Raw genomic sequence first — 22,945 nt, 5'->3', positions numbered from 1 at the left:
AAAAGTAAATTGAAAACATGTTTAAAATTAATATATGCTTCTTTGTATTTCATTCTAAAGTATCTTTATTTGAACAATATCGAAATCAATTGTATATGACAGCATCTGCAACCGACGGGTCTGTGTTTGATTGACGATGATCGGTTTCTGTACGCGACGAATAAGAATGGAATCATTGTCCGGTGTGACCTGGCCAAGCGGGATTATAGTCGCTATATTTATAGTCTGGCGGATAAAATTTCGATCAATCAAAGAGCGGAACCAATTGAATATATTATAGACCAACAATTTAAAAAGTACTATCAGCTTTTATAAACATAATTTTGATTATTCTTTCCTCGCCAATTGAACGCAAATTACCAGCATCATCGGATAGGGTAAGATTTCCCCAACCCAAAGATGGTGTTAGTTTGCGTAGGCGAGCCTTGAATCACAAGAAAAGGGTTTCCGAAGTTTTGTTTGCAATAGCTGATATCTAGATAGAGCTGGCATTAGGGCGTAACAGCTTTTGTAAACAATGACTTCTCTCGATGATTTCTATGAATTCAAGACACTCCCACGCACATCAACATAACCATCGCTATTATAATTAAAAAAAATCCAATGAACTGGTCATCTGGTACAAGGCAAACGAATTAACGCAACATAACCACCAAGTTGAAGTCTTCCCTTACCCGATGGTGATGCTGATTTGCGTGAGAGAGCCTTGACCTTCTAGAAATCATCAAGAGAAGTCATTGTTTTACAAAAGCTGTTACGCCCTAATTCCAGCTCTATCTAGATATGCTCTTTTCTGTTGTTGGTCGTGATTTGCTCGATTGGTTCCGCTATTTGACAGCTCAATTGATTCCGAAGATTCTATCCGCCAGACTATGAATATAGCGACTATAAGCGGGAACGATTGGCGGTGACAAAGGTGCAAAAGTCGGTAGTTCTTCCATTGGCCATTTTGCAGTATCCGCAGTTTTTGGCAGAGGTCGATGAGATGGTCATAAAACGCTGGCTATGCCCTGTTTCGAAGACGATGCATTACTTTCGGGGAAGTGTACGGATAGCTTGAGTTGAGTGTGTCAAGTTAATTGGTAACGAACATTTCGTGTCCTGTGGGACTCATCGTTTCCTATCGGTTTGGAGTTCTGGAAAGAAAAAACCCCAGAGTATTTATAAGTTTTCCCATTGAAAGACGGACAATGGGGAGGTGTAAAGCGTTCTCCAGATGCACAAAAGTGTGCGTGAGAGCGCGAGCTACCTTTTTAAGTAGTTGTGATATCGCGATACCTTTTTGTTTCTTCTTCATCTTTATTTTTATTTATGGAAATTGGATTTTAGTGTTCGTGAGATTGCGCTTAGAGATCTCTATAGACCTTTTTGACATTTAATCGTCTTTCTCTATCCAGCACACAGGGAATGAATGGATGGTTTGTTTTCCCACTAATCTGTTTCTCTCTTCCTCACACTCCTTCAGTTTAAATGGTGCATTAGTGTGCGCCGATTAAACGTCAAAAAGCTCTATTAGACATAAGTGCTCGCATTAGTGATAAACCCTGAATTAGTGAAGCTGAAGAAAGTGTTTTTTTTTAATCTTTATTTAAGAGATTTTCAGCCATGTAAGCGTGTATGCGTCGGTAAGGAAAGTTGTAATTTAGCGTAGCTTTTAATCTATTTAGATTAGAATATTTTTTGAGTGAAATGATGATGATCACGCTTACTTCAGGTTACTCTCCGGGTGAGACGATCGCGAAGTCGATCCTACTCAATTTCATCTGATAGGTTGTCAAAATCTTAGTAATGTAGAAATGTCAAATTGAGTAAAAGCCACCCAGTCAGTCATATCCGGGACTTAGAAAAAATGCCAGCCATGTCGGAGCAAACGCTCTAAGAAACGGTGAAATTATTGTATCAAGAGCAAATTTTCATAACGTCGAAAGTAACAAAGGTAAACAAAGTCGAGCTATCAGTGTCAATCGATGCTCCTGCTATATACTGTCTGAATATAGGATCACATCCCATTTTTAAATTTATTTACCAGTTGTTGGCGAACTCACAGGGCAGTCGCCGCCGGCTACCAAGTGAGTCCCGGTTACACCCGTTACGAATGTGTGGACGAGCGTTAACCGCAGCTGTCATGCTGAACTGTCATGGGAACTGTCAGGTGAAAGGAAAAGAGAAAGGAAAGTAAACAATACAGAAAAATCTATTGAATTTAGTGGAAAGAGTTAGTGCGTTCATTACTTTGTTTCAAATAATATTAGTAAAACGGCTTTGTAGTTTGTAGTCAACAAAGGTAATTGAATAAGTGGAAGATGAAATACTTATATTTAATTAAACTATTTTGATAGCAGTGATTTGCACGAAGGATTGTTGGAGAAATTTAGCGTGGAAGAATTTATAAAGGCACCAAAATGTAAGTTTCTTTAAACGATTTGACCCAAGCTAACCCCGAAATAAATTTTCAGCTTTGAAGCTGCGTTGAGTAACCTGCTAACAGAGAGGTGTTTCTTTCTCATCCCGCTACGAAAGTTTTCTCCCGAACAAATCTTCAAAGATTTTGCCATTGATTTGGTGAGTTGAGGTTGTTTTCGCTGCGTGACTAGAGATCCGGAAAGATGAATCCGGAAAACCACTGCATGATGTGCGATCGGCCGGACAACGTCGACAACTTGGTTCAGTGTGACAAGTGCGACGGATATGCGCACTTTTCGTGCGCAGAAGTGGGTGATTCGATTGCCGATGTTGATCGAAGTTTCACCTGCAGGAAGTGCGTCGAAAATGAAGATGTCATCACCGTTTCTTCACACCGAACCAGTAGACGTTCCCGCACGACGTCTGGAAGTAGTTTCAGTGCAGCGCGATTGACGCTGCGGTTGCAGCAGCTGGATTCGGAACGGGAAAATCGGTTGAAGGAGCTGGAGGATGCTGAAAAGTTTCAGCGATTGCGACGACAGGTAGAAGCTGATTTTGGGAAGCAACGTTTCGATGCGCTCGAAGCTCAACTATGTGAAGAAGAAGAGAATCGCAGCGTGAGGAGCAGAGTAAGCTCTAGGATTATCCGTGAGAACACAAGTAGGTGGATTGGAGCAGCAAGTCAGACAGAGGGTCAACAAACTACCACGTCGACAAACGCTGCTGCCACTCGTACACACACGGATACTGTAGAACGAAACCAGTCTGGAAGTCAGCTCGGCTCGACAAGAAAAACCCCTACAGGAAGTGACGTTGCCGAAGCCATAGGTTCGTCCCAGCCGGGAGAAGCAGTTATTGCGTCAACGTGCGAGAGTGCAGTATTGCAGCAGGAAGGAGTTTTCAGTGAACCGACCGGGAATCAAGTGCCGGTACAAACGTCGACAAACAACGTCGTAAATCAGCAGGAAGATGCAGTTCCAGTTCCCACCGGATCCCAGGTGGATGTTTCGTTTCCGGAAGCTATCGTATCGACAGTTAATGCGACTGATGGCGATCGAACTGGTTCGGAAAACCCTACCGCCACCAACAACATCAGGATGTCAGTGCAGACGCAGAGAGAGACCCAGCCCATTATAGGTACACAGTCGGAGCCAGTTGCTTCTTCGTTGACGAGCGTCGCAGATACGATGTCGTACATGAATGGTACGCAAGTATACTTCGGTACACCCACCAGTACAGGTTTGTTTGCAGCGGCGAACCAGGTGAGAAGTAATACTAATTTAAAGGTAGGATTGCCACCTATAGTTGAGGTTGTGCAAACTAGCACACCAAAACAATCGCTCGTAGTACCAATATCAGATCATCAAACCAGTCAGATAGGGGCTATGGGTAGGAATGAAAGTCAGAGTGAGTCAGTAGGTCTACACATTGTTAGTCAGGGCCAGTTCTCCCAACCTCCTCAGCCACATGCATCGCCGCAAGAACGCGAGCCTCCCCCCGGGCCCAATACGTCGGCCCCTGTGCTGCCGCCAGGGAACATCCGACAGACAATGTCAAACTCGTCGGTGCTTCTGCCACCGTCGGGGCACGAGCAGTTTTTCGAAGTGAATCAATCGGTGCTTCTGCCACCGTCGGGGCAAAAGCTGGGTATCGAATCAAATGCGTCGGTGTTTCTGCCACCGTCGGGGCACAAGCAAGTCATCGAGCCGAATTCGTCGGTGCTTCTGCCATCGTCGGGGCACAAGCAGTATACAAGATCGAATCTGCAGTCGTCAATGCAGCAGCCACGCCTTGACCAACGTACCCAGTGGAAACAGTCGGTGAACCAACCAGTCGGATACGAAAGTTTTATGGGGAAACCAACATTGCCTCCACCGAGATTACCAACCGATCCAAGTTTGTGTACGATTCCAATCGAGCAGCAGCCACCGATGGAACAAACCCAGCATTTCGTACCCAATACATGGTCATCGGTCCCACATCAGGGGACGGTCCAGAGTTCTCAACAGCAGCAGGGAACTAACCTGTATCGCCAACCACAACATCCAGAATTTCTGAGGGATAACAGACGTGAGCAGTCGACAGTTTTGAATCAAGGGCAAAACACAAAACCCATGTCATGTGGTTATCAACATTCTGGTGGTTACCGACATTCAGTGGAGTACTTGCTGCAGCCGGAGCAACAACAATTCCCTGCGCCGAGCTCATCGGGGCTTTTGCCACCGCCGGGGCATCAGCAGTACCAAGTACCAACTTCGTCAGTGTTTGTGCCACCGCCGGGGCACCAGACGTTTCAGGTACCAACGTCATCGGTGTTTTTGCCACCGTCGGGGCGTCAGCAGTATCGCGTACCAAACTCGATGGCGCCAGAGCTACCACCGGGGCCTGAGCAGCCGTTCGCGTCGGGGATCCAGAACGATCAGTCAGTGCCAGTGCAGCAGAATGTTCCTAATCCAGTTCGTCCACGATGCGCAGCAGGACCTACAGCCGAACAACTAGCCGCTCGTCAAGTCATACCACGAGAGCTACCCGTATTCACTGGAGATCCGCAGGATTGGCCGCTGTTCTTCAGCTCCTTCCGGAATTCTACTGAAGCGTGCGGATACAATGATGCCGAGAATTTGGCAAGACTTCAACGGTGCCTTCGCGGTCATGCTTTGGAAAGTGTTCGCAGCCGTTTGCTGATACCGGAGTCAGTCCCTCACGTTATGACTACACTGCAAAGACTCTACGGAAGGCCAGAAGTTATCATCCTTTCACTTCTGAGGCGGATGCGCGAAATTCCTTCTCCCAGAGGCGATGATCTCAAAACCTTGATCAAGTTTGGTATGGGGGTGGAAAATCTAGTTGAGCACATGATTCTGGCGGACCAACAGCAGCATATTAGTAACCCTATGCTACTACAAGAGATGGTAGATAGACTTCCACCGAACCTGAAGCTACAATGGGCATCCTACAAACGCAGCTACTGTACTGTCAACTTGGCCGCATTCAACGACTTCATGAAGGAGCTTGTAATGATGGCAAGTGATGTAACTCTACACGTAGATCTGGGATTTCAGAGTTCGGGAAAGTTGGAGAAAAGTAGGCGGGAAAAACCTACGAAGGAGAAGCTGTTCGTGCATCAACAAGCGTCGACAACAACGGGACCTGCAGAAAGCAGCACTGGTCAAAAGGAAGTCATCAGCCCAGTTAGCAAGCCCTGTTTACACTGCGGAAAATCGGACCATCGTATCGCTGAGTGCCCTGAGTTCAAGAAGCTGAATATAGACGAACGGTGGAAGGTAATGCGGCAGAAAGGATTGTGTCGGCTATGCTTAGTCCCTCATCGATCATGGCCATGTCGCTCCAAGCAAGAGTGTGGAGTCGGAGACTGTCACATGCGTCACCATCCTCTGCTGCACTCGAGGAAACCAGAGTCAACTACACCATCACCATCAACATCTACCAACAGAAACGTCGCGCACCAGCATCATCACTCCCTAACTTCATCTGCGTTGCTGCGCTATCTTCCCATGACACTGTACGGAAACGGGAAGAGCGTGGACGTGTACGCGTTCCTCGACGACGGATCTTCATCAACCATGTTGGAAGCGGAAGTGGCGAACGTGCTAGGAGTAAAAGGGCCCAGTGAACCGTTGTGTCTGTGCTGGACGGGTAGTGTGAAAAGAATCGAGAATGGATCGCAACGTATTCAGATAACCATCTCAGGACGGAGCGAGGAGAAGAGTTTCCCGTTGAGAGCAAGGACGGTAGAACAGTTGAAACTACCCAGTCAGACTGTCGATTACGAGGAGCTCTGCGAAGTGCATCCCCATCTGAGGAAACTGCCACTGCGTGGATACGCAGATGTCGCACCTCAACTGATAATCGGAGTAGACAACGCTAAGCTGATTAGTGCACTCAAGAGTCGAGAAAGTGGTACTGGAGAGTTGGTTGCAGCAAAAACTCGACTGGGTTGGTGCATTTACGGACGACACGCTATCCAAAGTAGTCTTGTGGAGTACGTGAATGCTCACGTGGAGCAATGCGAAAAAGAGACAGAACTTCACGACCTTTTCAGGCAGTTTCTGGCAGTAGACGAGGCAAACATCAAGCACAGTCCTCAATCGGAGGAAGACAAGCGTGCCTTGAAGATTCTCCAGGAAACCACTCGAAGAGTTGACGGAAGATTGGAGACCGGACTTCTATGGCGAAACGATGATCCATGCCTTCCAAACAGCTACCCAATGGCAGTGCGTAGAATGGAAGCGCTCGAGAGGAAGTTGTCCAAGGATTCCTACCTCGACGGGAAGGTAAGGGGACAGATCGCAGAGTATCTCGAAAAGGGGTACGCTCATCGCATAACTGCAGCTGAACTGGAGTCTACGGAACCGGGACGCGTCTGGTACCTGCCACTCGGGGTAGTCAGGAACCCTAATAAGCCAGGAAAGGTACGACTGATTTGGGATGCTGCAGCCCGAGTGAACGGCGTTTCTTTCAACGATCTAATGCTAAAAGGGCCAGACATGCTGACCGCTCTACCTGCTGTTCTACTGCGTTTCCGGCAGAAGCGCGTGGCATTCAGTGGAGACATAAAGGAAATGTTCCACCAATTCCTGATCCGGAAAAGGGACAAACAGGCGCAGAGGTTCGTATTCCGAGAGTGCCCTAGGCAGCCACCGCAGATTTTCGTGATGGATGTTGCTACATTTGGCGCAGCGTGCTCCCCGTGCATCGCACAGTATCTGAAAAACAGGAATGCAGAGGAGTACGCGGCCCAATTCCCTGGCGCAGCCAAAGCCATAATCGAAAACCACTACGTTGACGACTACCTGGACAGTGTGGAGACGGTAGAAGAAGCGGTAGAGCTGATAGAGGAAGTGAAACATGTGCATTCTAAGGATGGGATGGAGATTCGAGACTTTTCTTCGAACTCCTCAGAAGTGCTCGAGCGCATAGGAGAAACCAGCAAAGTTCTGCAGAAGTCCCTCAACCTGGATTCGGATGTAGAGAGAGTGCTTGGTATGGTATGGAGACCATCAGAAGACGTTTTCAGTTTCGAGGTCAGTCTGAAGGAGGAGGTTCGAAACATTGTAAAGAGTCAGGATGCACCTACCAAACGTCAAGTCCTACGGACGATCATGTCTTTGTTTGATCCGTTAGGACTGGTGGCACACCTTTCGGTTCACGGAAAGGTACTCATGCAGCGAATCTGGAGGACTGGATCGGGCTGGGACGAAACGATTAGTGGTGAAATACTGGAAGACTGGCGCCAGTGGATCGGATTACTGGTGAATATAAGTGAAGTCAAAGTCCCCAGATGTTTCTTCTCGGCAACCGGAGCTACACCGAACGATTCGCAGATTCACGTCTTTGTCGATGCAAGCGAGAACGCGTACGCCTGTGTTGCTTATCTTCGGAGTATGTGCAATGGGATGCCTCGATGCACGCTGATAGCCGCGAAGACTAAGGTAGCGCCGTTAAAACCCCTCTCAATACCGAGGCTAGAATTGCAGGCAGCCTTAATCGGCTCCCGACTGCTGGACAACATTTGTAAGGCGCTGACGATACCAGTGGCTGCTCGATACCTCTGGTCAGACTCGACGACCGTCCTTGCGTGGTTGAAATCCGAGACACGACGATAACATCAATTCGTCGGCTTCCGGGTAGGAGAAATTCTGAGCACGACTACCGTGGACGAGTGGCGAAAGGTACAATCAAAAGTAAACGTAGCGGATCAAGCAACGAAGTGGAGGGACGGACCCAGTTTCAGACCCGACGACTGGTGGTATGTAGGACCGGCTTTCCTGATGAAACCGGACGAGAACTGGCGAAAGGGCATGTCGGAAGATTTTTCGACGGCAGAGGAGTTGCGAACGGTATTTCTACATCATCGCGTCACACCACCGCCGGTCATAAATTTTCAACGATTCTCCAAGTGGTTGAGGCTACAGCGGACGACCGGATACGTTGTTCGTGCGACAAAGGTGTTCCTGGGTATGCATGCAAAGGGTCCACTTACGCAAGAAGAGTTGCGGAGGGCCGAAACTCTGATCTGGCAGCAGGTGCAGAAGCAAGAATATCCGGATGAATACGCCACGCTCAGTTACAACAAAGAGCACCCGGACGCGGAACCGAAGCAGATAGCAGGATCGAGCGCGTTGTACACGATGACTCCGATGCTGGACGACGATGGAGTTCTTCGGATGAATAGTCGAATAATAGCTGCACCAATGGTAACAAAGGATATGAGGTATCCAATCTTCCTCCCGAAGGATCATCGAGTGACGGAGTTGCTCGTGGAACACTATCATGTCCGTTTTCTACATGGGAACAACGAAACGGTAGTCAACGAGATACGACAGCGTTTCCGGATTCCACAACTTCGCGCAGTGATTGCAAAGGTAGCCAAGTAGTGCCAATATTGTCGAATCCAGAAGGCAGCACCTCGGGCACCAATCATGGCGCCTCTTCCAGAAATCCGGTTGACCGCTTTCATACGGCCATTCACGCACACTGGGGTGGACTACTTCGGGCCCGTCTTCGTAAAACAAGGTCGCAGCTTAGTCAAGCGTTGGGTAGCGCTCTTCACGTGCCTGTCCATCAGAGCAGTTCATCTCGAGATCGTCCACAGCCTGTCCACTCAGTCGTGCGTGATGGCCATAAGAAGGTTTGTGGCACGTCGGGGCTCCCCGGCAACGTTTTGCTCAGACAACGGGACCAACTTTGTGGGAGCCAGCAACTTGCTGAAGGAGCAGCTGAAACCCATCGACGAACACTGTAGTGTGACGTTCACAAATGTGAGCACGAGATGGCTATTCAATCCACCCCTAGCGCCCCATATGGGAGGACCGTGGGAGCGCATGGTCAGGTCAGTGAAGGTGGCAATGGCGGCAATCGCAGACCATCCACATCACCCCAGTGACGAGGTCCTGGAAATCGTCACGCTCGAAGCAGAGTCGATAGTTAACTCGAGACCGCTAACCTATATCCCCTTGGATCATTCGGAGCAAGAGGCTCTCACGCCCAACCACTTCTTGGTCTACGGGACGCAAGGCATCAACCAACCTAGCCGGGATCTGGTGCAAGACCACGCAAGTCTACGGGACAGCTGGAAGCTTGCCCAGAATCTAGTTGATACTTTCTGGAGCCGCTGGGTACACGAATATTTACCTACACTTACCCGACGCACCAAGTGGTTCCGACCGTTAAAGCCTTTGAAACCCGGTGACTTGGTGGTCGTGGTCGACGAAGGCAAGCGCAACGGATGGCTGCGAGGGAGGATCACGGATGTAGTGTCAGGAAAGGATGGTCAAGTTCGAAGAGCAGTGGTGCACACTTCCAGGGGGGTGTTCAGCCGACCGGCAACCAAGCTTGCTTTGCTGGACATTCAGAAATCATCTGGAGAGCCAGAAGAGGAGAGTTCAAGCGAACCGGAACTACACGGGCGGGGGAATGTTGGCGAACTCACAGGGCAGTCACCGCCGGCTACCAAGTGAGTCCCGGTTACACCCGTTACGAATGTGTGGACGAGCGTTAACCGCAGCTGTCATGCTGAACTGTCATGGGAACTGTCAGGTGAAAGGAAAAGAGAAAGGAAAGTAAACAATACAGAAAAATCTATTGAATTTAGTGGAAAGAGTTAGTGCGTTCATTACTTTGTTTCAATTAATATTAATAAAACGGCTTTGTAGTTTGTAGTCAACAAAGGTAATTGAATTAGTGGAAGATGAAATACTTATATTTAATTAAACTATTTTGATAGCAGTGATTTGCACGAAGGATTGTTGGAGAAATTTAGCGTGGAAGAATTTATAAAGGCACCAAAATGTAAGTTTCTTTAAACGATTTGACCCAAGCTAACCCCGAAATAAATTTTCAGCTTTGAAGCTGCGTTGAGTAACCTGCTAACAGAGAGGTGTTTCTTTCTCATCCCGCTACGAAAGTTTTCTCCCGAACACCAGTCAAATTGCTTTTTAACGTATAATCACCGCAATTTACACATTTTATGAGTGTTTCTTTTTTCACGAAATGTGTGAAATTTTAATCATTAGGCCGTTCGCAATGCTGAGTTTCAAAATTTAAACGTTTTTTTTGTGAAGTTCTTCGAAACATCTTTAAATACATACCGAAATTTGAAACAGAGTTCCATTCGTGTTTCAAACTCGCTCAGAAATAAAACAGAATAGTCGAGCAGTTGCAAATCTGGTGCAAAAAAGTGCTCGAATAATGAAACTGCAACTCAGCATTGCGAGAGGTGCGTTTTTGTTCTAATTTCAAATTGATACAGTCCTTATAAAATACAACAGCATTGCGAACGGCCTTATAAAATACAACAGCATTGCGAACGGCCTTAATGTGTTTACGCTGATTACACGCTAACTTCAGCTTACTCACCGGGTGAGTCGATCGTACTCACTTGGACTTAGAAAAAATGTCAACCATGTTGGAGGAAACTTTCTAGGAAAAGTCAATTTTGAGTAGCCCTACTTGCCGCTGAGATGAGTACATTCAGGCTAGTGACAAGGCCTATACCAACAGCAGCGTTTGACAGTAGGCAGCATGTCCCGGGCTCAAATCAATTATTTTGCTGTGCTGGGCCCGCTGTCACTGTATAACATGTTGCCTACGCGCCTGCCACTGGGCTGAGTACATTCGACTCAATTTTGAGTTTACCAGAATAAGCGTGTACCGTGTAGAGTTAAATAAGGATGAGAGGCGCTTTTGACAGAAACAGGTACTTTTTACCCATTAATGGGTTTTTGGCAAACACCGTGTTAGTATTCTTCTCTCGTTTCTTCTTTGCTTATTTCGTCATCGATTATATTCACCTACACCGAAAAAAGTTTTCATGTAGCTTCCATTGGAAACGCACATGATTTTCATCAATAATCAAAATTAATGGAATTCATCTGAATTACACATAACATTTCTGCGTTCACATTGAATGTATGTGATTTTTAATATGCATTTCATCGGCCTCACAACATTCATGTAATTTTTTGGTGAGATCTGCTGCTATGTGATCACAATAAAGCTATGTGAAATTCACATGGATTTCATCCATTAGGTATCAGATAATTTTTTTGAGTGTAAAAAGATATTCACCACCGATATTGTGGGGAATCATAAAAGAGCGCGCAACATGTGGTGAATTCACAAACTGACAGTTTTCGCAGTTTTCAAAAAATGTTTTTGTTTACTCGAACCGGATCCAGCGGCTGTAACAGTTTGCATAAATTCGTTCCACTTTTTCGTATCATTGCAGTGCGTAAAATGAGTAGAATCTTAAAAGAGTGCTTCGTGAAACCTTTGAACGACCTGCATCCGCCGATTCCGATCGATACGGAACGGAAGATCATCGGCAGAAGCCCGGAAACGAAGATCCAAGATCCGTGCTGTTCACGTCAACAAGGTTCGTTTTTTTTTTGTGGGCGTGAGTGTTGTTTGTTCTAAATTATGTTTATTCCTGAGCAGTTTGCCTGAAGGCCAACTTCAAGGGAGGATTCGTGCTGGTTAAGGGTCTGGGATCAAATCCTTCGGTTCTGAATGGCAAGCAACTGGAAAAGAACATGGGATACGAAGCGCACGATGGAGACATTCTGGAGCTGTTACCTGGCAATTATCAGTACGCTTTTGTGTTTAAATTTGATGAAAAGTCGGACGAGAAGCATAAGAAAAGCAATGAGAGGAAAGACGACAAAGAACAACAGAATGGTGAGAAGGAGAAGCGAGCGTCTCATAAACGAAGTTTGTCAAAAACCATTTCAAAGGACGAAACGGAATCTCAGAAGAAAAAGAAGAAGCTGGATGACCGGGACGGAAGCAGCAGCTCCAGTCGATCGGCTACCATCGATCTGGAAGGTAGTAGGAAGGGAATGCCCGTGCCAGCTACGGAAAGCAAATGGGAAGACTTAGATTCCAAGCAGATATACGTCTTCACCGGCAAGGACGTTGTTGCTTCGGAGAAGATAGCAGCCTACGATTTGGACGGAACGCTGATCAAAACCAAATCGGGCAATGTGTTTCCGAAAACGATTGACGATTGGCAGATTGCCTTTCCGGAGGTGCCGGGAAAGCTAAAATCGTTACATAAAAACGGGTTCAAGATAGTTCTTTTCACGAATCAAGCCGGTATCGCCAGGGGAAAATTGAAAATTGAAGACTTTAAACAAAAGATTGGATCAATTCAGGCAAAATTGAACATCCCCTTTCAAGTGTTTGTTTCCACGGGAAAGGGCAAATATCGGAAACCCTTGCCAGGAATGTGGGATACGCTTTGCCAATTGGTTAGTTTATCGATTTAGTTTAGCATGGGAAATTGTAACGTTAATCTTTTGAATGTTTCAGAAAAACGATGGCGTCAAAGTGGACAAGGCTCGCAGCTTCTACGTGGGTGATGCTGCTGGTCGTCCAGAGCAGAAGAAGCCAGTAAAGCGCAAGAAAGACTTCTCCTGTGGAGATCGATTAATGGCCATCAATGTGGGGCTACCTTTCTTCATTCCAGAGGTCCACTTTCAAAATGCCAAAGACGCCGAATGGACGAAACCTGAGTTCGATCCGAAGTTGGCATTGGAAAATCGCGAAATTTTGTCCCCACATGGGAGCAAGTTGGTTTCGTCACAGCTGGAGGTTATCATCATGGTGGGCTTCCCTGGTTCTGGAAAGAGTCACTTTGTGACGACCCACCTGCAACCGAAGGGATACGTTCCGATTAACCGAGACACTTTGGGATCGTGGCAAAAGTGTACTTCGCTGCTTGAGAGTAGCCTGCGAAGCGGAAAACGTGCTGTGGTGGACAATACTAATCCGGATGCAGACAGCAGGAAGCGGTTCGTTGATATTGCAAGGAAGATGAAGGTGCCTTGCAGATGCTTCAAGATGAGTGTCACCTACAAGCAAGCCAAGCACAACAACACTTTTCGGGAACTAACAGATCGGACCCATGCGTCGATCAACGATATGGTTTTCAACATGTACAAGTAAGTACTGACATGTATTAGGCATTCTGTTACTGTAATGTATTTGCATTTTTATTTTATTAAAACAAAGGTCAAAATACCAAGAGCCATCGTTGGAGGAGGGGTTCGAAGAGATCGTGAAGGTAAACTTTCTACCCAGGTTCGATTCGGATGCGAACGAGAAGTTGTATAAGCTGTACCTGTTAGAAAGCTAAGGTCTTAGTTTTTATCTCCTTTCACTACCCATAAAACCACTGTCCCGGAATAGGAAATCAAGCAGACATGAGATCCACATGCATTTATGAGCAGTTCAGTTTTATTCCAATATTGAGTTTTAGCACGAAACAAACGACAAATTTGTTTGGTTTTGATTGAACGAATGCCCTGATTCTGTCCCCTGTAGAACGATATTGTCACCCCTATTCTGTATTTCGTTTCGAACGAAATTCTAATACAAAAAAATATTTTTTTGTGTGAGAATTTCGTTCGAAACGAAATGCAGAATAGGGGTGTGTAACTAAGCTATTAAGAAAATGTAAGTGCCATCAGTACCATTTATGTAGGCTTATTAAGGGTCAAATAGGCGTAGGAAGGAAATTGGCTCGCCAGTGCTGTAATGCAACCCTACAATGATGCGAGTAGATCCTGCGACTTAGTTCACTGGAATTCTGCTAAGTTAAAGGAATTTGAAGTTGAAAACGAGTAAACTCTTTTGAGCAATGTTTTTAATTTGTTTTTTAAAGCTTATTAAGACATTTGGCATAATCGGTTTTAGCTCAGGATGTTGCATACATATACCTACATGCCAAGATCTTCAAAAGAATTTATTGTTCTTCAATTCTCCAATTGCACCAATTCTAAGATTTTGAATTATACGTTTAATTCAGAATTCTTCTGAATCCCCTGGACATTGGCATAACCTTGTGGATTGCTTTTAACTGCAACCAGGTCCCAGGGCTTGTCTGTATCTTTACATTTTGAAAGATGCACACTAGTGATGCCAGTTGTGATGTAGCGGACCAACAGTTTGCTGAAATGGTGGAATCAGAATACGAATACTCGGAAGATACTATCAGCGATTGAAGTAGCGATGATCAACTGATCATCCTGGATATCAGAGGTTTCCCTGACGACGAGGATTCGTCTAATCAGCATCATCATAATATACCATCACCCTAATGCCAAACTCTGTGGTGGTAAAATCAACTAACAGCTTCCCTTATTTTTCACCAATCTCGATCATTATTAACAGGTGAATATTCATTTTATTCAATTAGTTTATTATAATGTCGTTACTGTTCATACTATCATTGCAACTAATTGATTTAGGCATATTCAATTGACCTCTTCTTCCTCGCATTTCAAGCTTATTGCGTATGGCATATTAGCTTATTGCGTGCTCTCAACTTAGTGTTCTAGATGCACTTCCACAGTTATTAATTGAGAGCTTTCGATGCCTGTACCATTTTTGCATTAGTATAATTCTGTGGCAAGTACAATCATACTCTATGCCCAGTGAAGTCAATAAATTTTCCAACCCGAAAAATTCCTAGACCGGACCGGGAATCGAACCCAGCCACCTCCTCCAGCATGGTCTTGCTTTGTAGCTGTGCCTTTACCGACTGAGCTAAGGGAGGTCAATTGACCTGCATTAGGCTAATATTTTGCATGCAATGACATGGAAAAAGGGAGGACTCACGATTCAGCATGGAGAGTGTATGGGAGTCGTTTTAGGGGTTGTTTGGGGCATGTAGTTCATTTTAGACATTATAGTTTGACGTGATCACCATGATCACGTCACGTTCTGGAGCATGGCCTTGAGACTTACATTTGGCCTTAATAAGACTCCCTTCTGTCTCGTAAAATCAAAATCAAAATTTTAACTCAGACTTTGAATGAGGATTCAGTTAATAAATACTGGTGGTTTTCCCCCGGAAGGATGGTGTAATTTGAAGAAAAGTATTTTAGAATTTAAGGATACCAAAATATGACTAAATTTAAAATATGATTGATGTCACAGTAGATCCGAATGGTCAAATTTGTAATAAATTAAATATTGTATAAAACTCACTTTATACTTTCACAGGTCGGACTCAATTATTGAGACTCGATTATCCGTAATTTTTGATTAAGGTATTATGTATCCTGCACACCCCTAGTGGTAGCTCGATAGCTACGATATATCTGGCTGCCAAGATATTGGAAGCTTTCGACTTCCTCCACTGCTTGCCCCGCTATCGTAAAGCTGTAAGGGTTGTCCGTGTTGACATCCAACGATTTGGTCTTGTTGACGTTGATGGTTAGACCCGCCGCAGAGAAGCGTCCGGCTAGGTAGTTGAGCTTACTCTGCATATCAGAGCGCCGTTGTGTTAATAGCACAACATCATCAGCCAAATCGAAGTCGTTGAGGTGCTCCATAGTGATAGGATGCCAAAGCTCACGATCAATTGCACCTACCATGATCTTGTCGATTACGAAGAGGAACAGTAGCGGTGATAGTATACATTAGAAATACTCAGAATGTTTTGAGCCAAATGAACTGCCAAAATCTGAGCCAATCGAACATACCCATTAGATTTTGCCCGAAGATTTCTCATTCTTGTAAGATTAAATTTAAGAGTATTGCAATCGAATAGAAATTCAATCACCTTTATGTTTCGTGTGCTTCTCAAATTCAACTAGTTTTTAGAATCAAAAACAATATTCCAACTAGATTGATTAATTGATCTTAGTTGGTTAATTAATGGCACCAAGAAATATGCAAAATATTGCGATGCAATTATGTAGAGAGTAGCTAAAGACGTCGGTCTTTTGTAGTGGTTAGAGAAGAACTACTTTTATGTAAGACGTTTACAATTAAGTATAAATGTCAAGGCTTGCTTCGATTGCTAACAGCTTCGCTTCAACACTCCTCCTCAAGCCGCAGAGATTCCCATCATCGTATGGCTCTCTTCAAACTTCGTCCTCTGCAATGGTTTGGTTAATCCATCAGCGATCTGCTCCTCCGTGCAAACGTAAACCAGTTTAATCACATTCACCGCGTATTCACGGCGAACAGTATGTCCGGTCGAGTGCTTTGCGCCAAATACATAAGACACCCGACAGCTTCCTGATACGGAACATCCTTCATAGCAGCAGATTCCTCGTCATCCTTCGAGCTCGCATCCTTGGAAAGTTTCTCGCTAGTGTTCATCGGTACCTTCACTGGTTTGCACCGATTCATGTTGAACCGCTTCAAAATCGTTTCGATGTAGGCTTCTTGATCCAACGTTATCCTGTCAGTTTTTCTGCCGATCCGGATCCCAAGACAGTGTTTCGTAGGTCCTAGATCTTTCATCCGGAAAGTGTTGCTTCAGCATATTTTTCCATGTCTCGTCGTTGCTGAATATCATTAAATCGTCTACAAAAATAGCAACAATAAAAATTTTGCCATTTTTAATGCAGACGTAGACGCATCCAGTTTGTGGTTCCAAACTCGGCTGGACTGCCTTAAGCCGTACAACCAACAATCAATACGAAACTAACGATTTTAAATTGGCTCACCACTTTAGTAGCCTATTGGTCCCAAGCAAACGATTAACGTACCCTAACGTATTCTAGTTGAAATTCTATTACTACACTATATTTGTTTTGATTCGCTATGAAAGTTTGACAGATAACATCAGGGGTGTGTGGATTCATGCAGAACATGCAGGGGTGAGTGAAATAGCTTGGGACTGCTTGGGACCGTTGTTCTGGTACTGAGTGAGCCAAAAATAATAATGATTTTCTTCGGGACCCAGTGGTCTTAGAGTTACCTCTATGGTACAACCATAGAGGTAACTCTAAGACTAGACGGTTCCGAAATAACGTGCTCAACTTTTTGGCTCAGCTCTGGTACTCTCTTCGGTCCCAAGCTAATCGATTCACCCCTCGAAACATAGAAAAAACCAATAACCCCTCATTTTATATGTCAAACTTTCATAGCGAATCAAAACAAACATTGCGTAGTACTAGAATTTCGACTAGAATGGGGTACGTTATTCGTTTGCTTGGGACCAATAGGCTAGTCAAGTAGTGAGCCAATTTAAAATCGTTAGTTTCGTATTGATTGTTGGTACAACGCCTTGTTCAGCTTGCACACCTCGGTCTTCCTTCTTCCGTCAACGAAGCATGGGGGCTGTTCCATGTATATTTCCTCGTCGAGGTCACCCTGCAGGAAAGCCGTCACTGCATTCATCTGGTCGATCGTGAGGTCGTGCTTGACAGCCAGGACGAAAAGGTATCGCAGCGAACTATAGTGAACAACGGTATCATACGTTTCATCGTAGTCTACCCCCTTTCGCTGTGAGCAGCCTTTGATGACCAGCCGCGCCTTGTGCCGTTGAACTCCTCCTGCAGCATCACGTTTCGTTTTGTACACTCCTTTGCACTTGATTGCCTTCCTTCCCTTCGGTAGCTTGGTGAGGGTCCAGGTGTTATTGTCCACCAGTGCGTCGAACTCCTCTTGCATGGCACACTTCCACGCATTGCTATCGTCCCGAGCCAATGCTTCTTGATGAGAAATGGGGTCGTCTCCGAATTCGCCATCCATGCCAGATGCTAATGCCACTAGACCGTCGTTGTCGCTCGGTCCACCAGTGCTATCGTCAACGGGGAAACCATGGAAGACACTCGATTCATCGGAGATTGGCTGTGAAAGTGAGATACCAGGAAGGCCAGTACTATCAACGTGAAAATCTTTGTACTTGCCCGGAAGCACGTGCTCCCGTCCGCTGCGCCTCAACACTTTTGACCGAGATGGTTCTGAAGTTTGTCGCAGAGGGAGCACAAGGTCAGTCAATGTGGATGTGTTGGTATCGTTATCGCCGCTTGAATCGTCTGCTTCATGGTTCTCGTCTTCTGTATCCGATTCGCAAGGCTGGGTCGGTTCAATTGGAATGATCGGCTCGAATACGGTATCGAACGGTTCCTCGACTTCCAGTCTGGCAAACGTTGCCTTGCTACAGCTTCAGATGGGACTCCTTCGTCCAGGAAAACGACTTCACGGCTCTTCATAGTTACCTTCTTCTTTGTGTCGTGGAGGCGAACCAGCCCCAGGCTGAAAGCCTCCCTAATAAAGATAAATTAATTAATTAATTAATTCTTTGGGTCGTATAGACGATATCCCTTGGTTTCTTCATCGAATCCCGTCAGCACGCATTCGTGGGATTTGGGGTCCCACTTGCGTCGTTTCTGCTTTGAAACCTTGACCATGGCTTTCGTTCCAAAAACACGAACATGTGAAAGGTTTGGCTTTTAACCTGTAGAGAGTAGCTTAAGACGTCTGTCTTTGGTAGTGGTAAGAGAAGAACTACTTTTATTTAAAAGGCTTACAATTAAGTTTAAATGTCAAGGCTTGCTTCGATTGCTAACAGCTTCTCTTCAACAAATTATTATTTTGCACGTAAATCGAATCAAAAATAAAAGTCATGTGAAATGCTGGCTTCTAGCAAGGGTTGCAAATGTGGTAGGTACAAATCCCTGCTGCCGAATTGTATTTTGTTTTCTCCGCCTATCTCTCCCTCTGAGTATTTCTAGTATACATCTAAGAGGAAGAGGAGACAACTAGCTTCTTACTCTTTTATCTCTATATCTACCTTACGCACTTCAAATCGGCAAATCTTACGCACTTCAAATCGGCCAATCAAGAGCTGGTTCGCGTTTGACAGAAAATAAAAGGGGAAGTTAATCGATTTGCTTGGGATCAATTGGCGTTGACAGTTTCTTATGGGAATTTTCAGTGGAGTGAAAGGATAGCACGATAGTACGAAGTCCGCCATGTTTCACGCACAGTCTGACGTTTACTAATGGATTTTATCATTGGAGTAAAGAGCTACAGAGTCGCCGTCAACGCCAATAGGCTAGTCAAGTACACGGTAAGAAAAAAGTACCCAACGGAAAGTTCACTTTTACCTACTTTTGACTAGTTTGTCTCCTTTTCTCCTTCAAATGTTGTCAAAAACGGAGGAGCAAAACCACCCAACAGGGGTAGTAAAGTGTGGGAACCCAACGTTGAGTATAATCATATTTACCTTCTGTTGGGTACAACTAACTTACTTTTGGTTAAAAATCCAGTGGAAAATTCCATACGAATTGCACGCAAGTAAATGAAATTTACTTTGACGCACTTTACCTACTTTTGGGTTCCTGCACTATAGTGCCGAGATGAGTGAAAAGAACTTAATTTTGGGTACTTTTTTCTAACCGTGTAGTGAGCCAATTTAAAATCGTTAGTTTCCACCGGTTGCTACAAGGCTTCGTTATGCAGCACTCGACTTATAAAAGCGTCGTACTAAGCTTCAATAAGGTTGACAATTTTATCCAGGACTCCTTTGTTTCTCAGGGCGTCCCACAGATTTTCGTGATTTAGTCGGTCGAAAGCTTTTTCGTAGTCAATTAATACCAAATAAACAATATGGTCCACACAAGGTCTTCCGGCACGGCATCCTGCCTGCTGCCGCCGAAGAGTCGCGTCGATCTTCTCCTGTATCCCATTCAAGATAACTTTGCACAGAACTTTGAGAATAACACAGAGCACAACATAAAGTGATTCTATGATATTACCCAGAAATTAATATAACATCACGTGATCTAAAGAAGGACACATAATAGAGAAGGTTTTTTTTTTTTCGTTTATATCAAAAGAAGATTCAAGCTCCTTAATTGATCAATAGATTGTAAGAGACCAAGGGGTTACAATTTAAAAAGATAATAAAGCAGGGGCTATTCCCTTCTTCGAATGATGTTGTTTCTTTATTAAGGATACTTCTTTAAATATTTAATAAAGTAGGAAACATTCTTTTTTTAATTTATTATTATTATTATTATTTAGCTTTATTTAGGAGGCTTTCAGCCTTAGGCTGGTTCACCTCCAATTTTTTTTTTTTTTTTTTTTTTTAATTTACGATTCTCGCGTCCCATGGATAACGAAAGATCTTCGCTCGTTGAAAAGAACTAAGAAGGCTGCTCTCAGAAGATTTACTAAACTCCGCACACCGCCGCTGAAATGCTACTATGTCAGACTCAACCACGAGTACCGTAAACCGCCCTAATTCTGCGCACCGCCTAACTCCGCGCATTTTAAATCAAATTAATGATTTATATCAATTAAATGCTATGTTGAGCCTGAATTGCCTATGTGTGGCATGCTTTACTGTATGAAGATATGTGCTGCGTTGAAATGAACAACAATAAACATCCTGTGTCGCGTAAAGAAAAAGAAAATCACTTGCGGATCCTGTCAGTCGCCATTTTTTCGCTACGTTCGAGCGTTTGTGCTTAGAATGTGTTATATAAACAAGTCAATTTTTTTTTTTTTTTTTTTTTTTTTTTTTAAACGTGTTGTTTGCAGTGATAAAGTGTACACTTTGAGTCTCGACAGGTATATTCAACATATTTCAGTGGTTATTCGAATAGTGACATGCATATAAAGTGAATTACAGCAGAAAATCTCTTGCGCGGAATTACGAATCTTTGTTTTTGACTTCGGCTTAATTCCGTGTGGCATCAATCCGGAAGGGTAACCGGATCCGTCAGGTATCTCGTTCCAGTGGAACCCTGGAGAGCACGCTGTGGGATAAATTGAAAACAACCTCCCAACAAGAGAAACCTGGAGCGCCCACCGTTTTAACATACGATGAAGAAAACCGCATCGTTTCTTGGGTTTTGGATATGGCCAAAGTGGGATTCCCTGTCAATACCCAGAAATTGACCGCATGTGTGGCACATTACGTTCAAGGAAGGAAGACAAAGTTTAAAGGAAGCATTCCGGGAGGAAAATGGATGAAGCTTTTTTTGAAACGTCACCCAAACATAGCTCGACGTGCCCCAAGTGTGCTTCCGAAGCACCGAGCTGCTGTATCCGAATGCCAGATCAGGCACTGGTTTACGGAAATTAAAGGATACATCCAAGAGGAGGGCCACGGATGTATTTTGAAGGATCCATCGAGAATATTTAACATGGACGAAACCGCAGTGCGTACAATACCGACTAAAGAAGTGGTTTTAGCTGGCACAGGAACCCGTCATCTTCATGTTCGTGTCAGCAATTCCGATAAAGAGTTCTATACTGCTTTATTTGCCGCGAACGCCTCCGGAACATTAGCCCCAACTCTAATGCTATTTCCATACAAGCAACGGATTCCCGGAGAAATTTTCAAAAAATTACCACCGAATTGGGCAGCTGGGAGAACGGAAACGGGATGCATGAATATTGACACGTTTTATTTGTGCCTTCGCGACGTGTTCCATCCATGGCTGCTGACAGAGAAGATTGCTTTACCGGTTGTAGTATTTGTAGACGGCCACAAAAGCCACGTGTCTCCCTTCACTACGGAGCTGTGTCTGAAAGCAAATATAATACTGATATGTCTACCACCCAACAGCACGCAAATTACGCAGCCACTCGACGTTTCATTTTTCCGGCAATTGAAATCTTTTTGGAATCAATCATTAACGGAATGGAGAAACGATCACGGAGGTGAAATACTTCCAAGAAGTGAACCAAGTGCGAACCTCTGCTTCAAAAGGCCATTGGAAAGATGGTTCATTTAACATCAACCTTGGTGAATGGCTTTCGGCGATCCAGATTGTACCCTTTTGATGTAGACGCAGTCAACTACGATTCATTGGTAACAGACAATAATGAGACATCGAGTCTTGAACACCACGAACAAGGAGCTTCCACATCGTATCCACGATCAAACAATGATTTCGTGAAAGAATTGGAAACATACTTAACACCTGAACAACAACAACGTTTCCAAGCAAATATCGATACGGGAGATTGGGCGGGTCCGATCCAGGACGCTAATTTATTCGTTGTATGAAAAAAAAAAGCAAAATTAGGAATGGAAGCCAGTTTTGTGTCATCATTCATGAATTGTTATTTTGATGATCTTGAAAACGAATCCCCATTTGAGGGTTTTGGCACAAACGAAGTGACAGACGGAGCGGCTTGAAAACTTTGGTGACTAACCTGCTATTGCAATTTTTCAGTGTACCACATGGCAACACCACTAGTACTGGATTGTACCACATGGCAACACTACTACTGGATTGAACTAGCATTTTCACCAAATGTACTAGAATGTTTTGGTTCTATCTCTTTCACTCTACTCAAAACTGAAATGCATAAAAAAATGACGAAATGATACGCACTCTTTGCACACTGTCAAAGAATCATTGTACACAAAATCAACTTTGTGCAATACCAAAACAAAAATACTATCCCATCTGGTGGATGATGGCACAAGCTTCTAAGAAAATTCTATTACAGCGAACCACATTATTTTAATTGATTTCTTCACCAGTTAGTCGTCTGTCACTTCGTTTGTGGTTTTGAGTCGACGATCAGAAATCGAAAGGTATTTCGTTTTGTTTTAGGTGTGCACCAGCTGTTCAAAAATACGTAACTTGTTTTAATTGTATTAAGACACCCTTGATGTATCTGCACCAAGCACCGCTAACTCACGAGAAAAGGCTAATGACAGTTTCAGTGAATCATTTAAGAAGCCAACATTGAAGGTTCCTGCCCGAAAGATGAAGAAAGGCCATCCGCCGTCGGTAGCCACGAGCAA

General features: G+C 44.5%; 2 protein-coding genes across 2 annotated transcripts in view; one reads left to right on the top strand and one right to left on the bottom strand.

Annotated features, from left to right (window-relative positions):
* LOC135705161 (ATPase WRNIP1-like) overlaps positions 1-22,945 on the bottom strand; it is a 293,614-nt gene that overhangs the window by 157,188 nt on the left and 113,481 nt on the right. The window lies entirely within an intron of this gene.
* On the top strand, positions 11,602-13,687 carry PNKP (Polynucleotide kinase 3'-phosphatase). The gene is made up of 4 exons (XM_065226742.1): positions 11,602-11,800; positions 11,863-12,674; positions 12,736-13,367; positions 13,438-13,687. Exons 1-4 carry the CDS (start codon positions 11,662-11,664, stop codon positions 13,559-13,561), a joined length of 1,707 nt encoding a protein of 568 aa, XP_065082814.1. The 5' UTR covers positions 11,602-11,661; the 3' UTR covers positions 13,562-13,687.

This window comes from Ochlerotatus camptorhynchus, unplaced genomic scaffold, assembly GCF_037179485.1.
Source record: "Ochlerotatus camptorhynchus isolate MF236.1 unplaced genomic scaffold, CSIRO-AGI_Acam_v1.1 ptg000259l, whole genome shotgun sequence".
Taxonomy (NCBI): domain Eukaryota; kingdom Metazoa; phylum Arthropoda; class Insecta; order Diptera; family Culicidae; genus Ochlerotatus; species Ochlerotatus camptorhynchus.
The sequence above is the reverse complement of the archived record's forward strand: the minus strand, read 5'-3'. Positions and strand labels throughout refer to the sequence as shown.

Excerpts from the sequence above, each read along its gene's own strand:
- PNKP (XM_065226742.1), top strand. The coding sequence starts at position 11,662 with ATGAGTAGAATCTTAAAAGAGTGCTTCGTGAAACCTTTGAACGACCTG. Across the intron at positions 12,675-12,735 it reads GGGATACGCTTTGCCAATTG|AAAAACGATGGCGTCAAAGT; the intron begins GTTAGTTTATCG and ends TGAATGTTTCAG. Across the intron at positions 13,368-13,437 it reads ATGGTTTTCAACATGTACAA|GTCAAAATACCAAGAGCCAT; the intron begins GTAAGTACTGAC and ends ATTAAAACAAAG.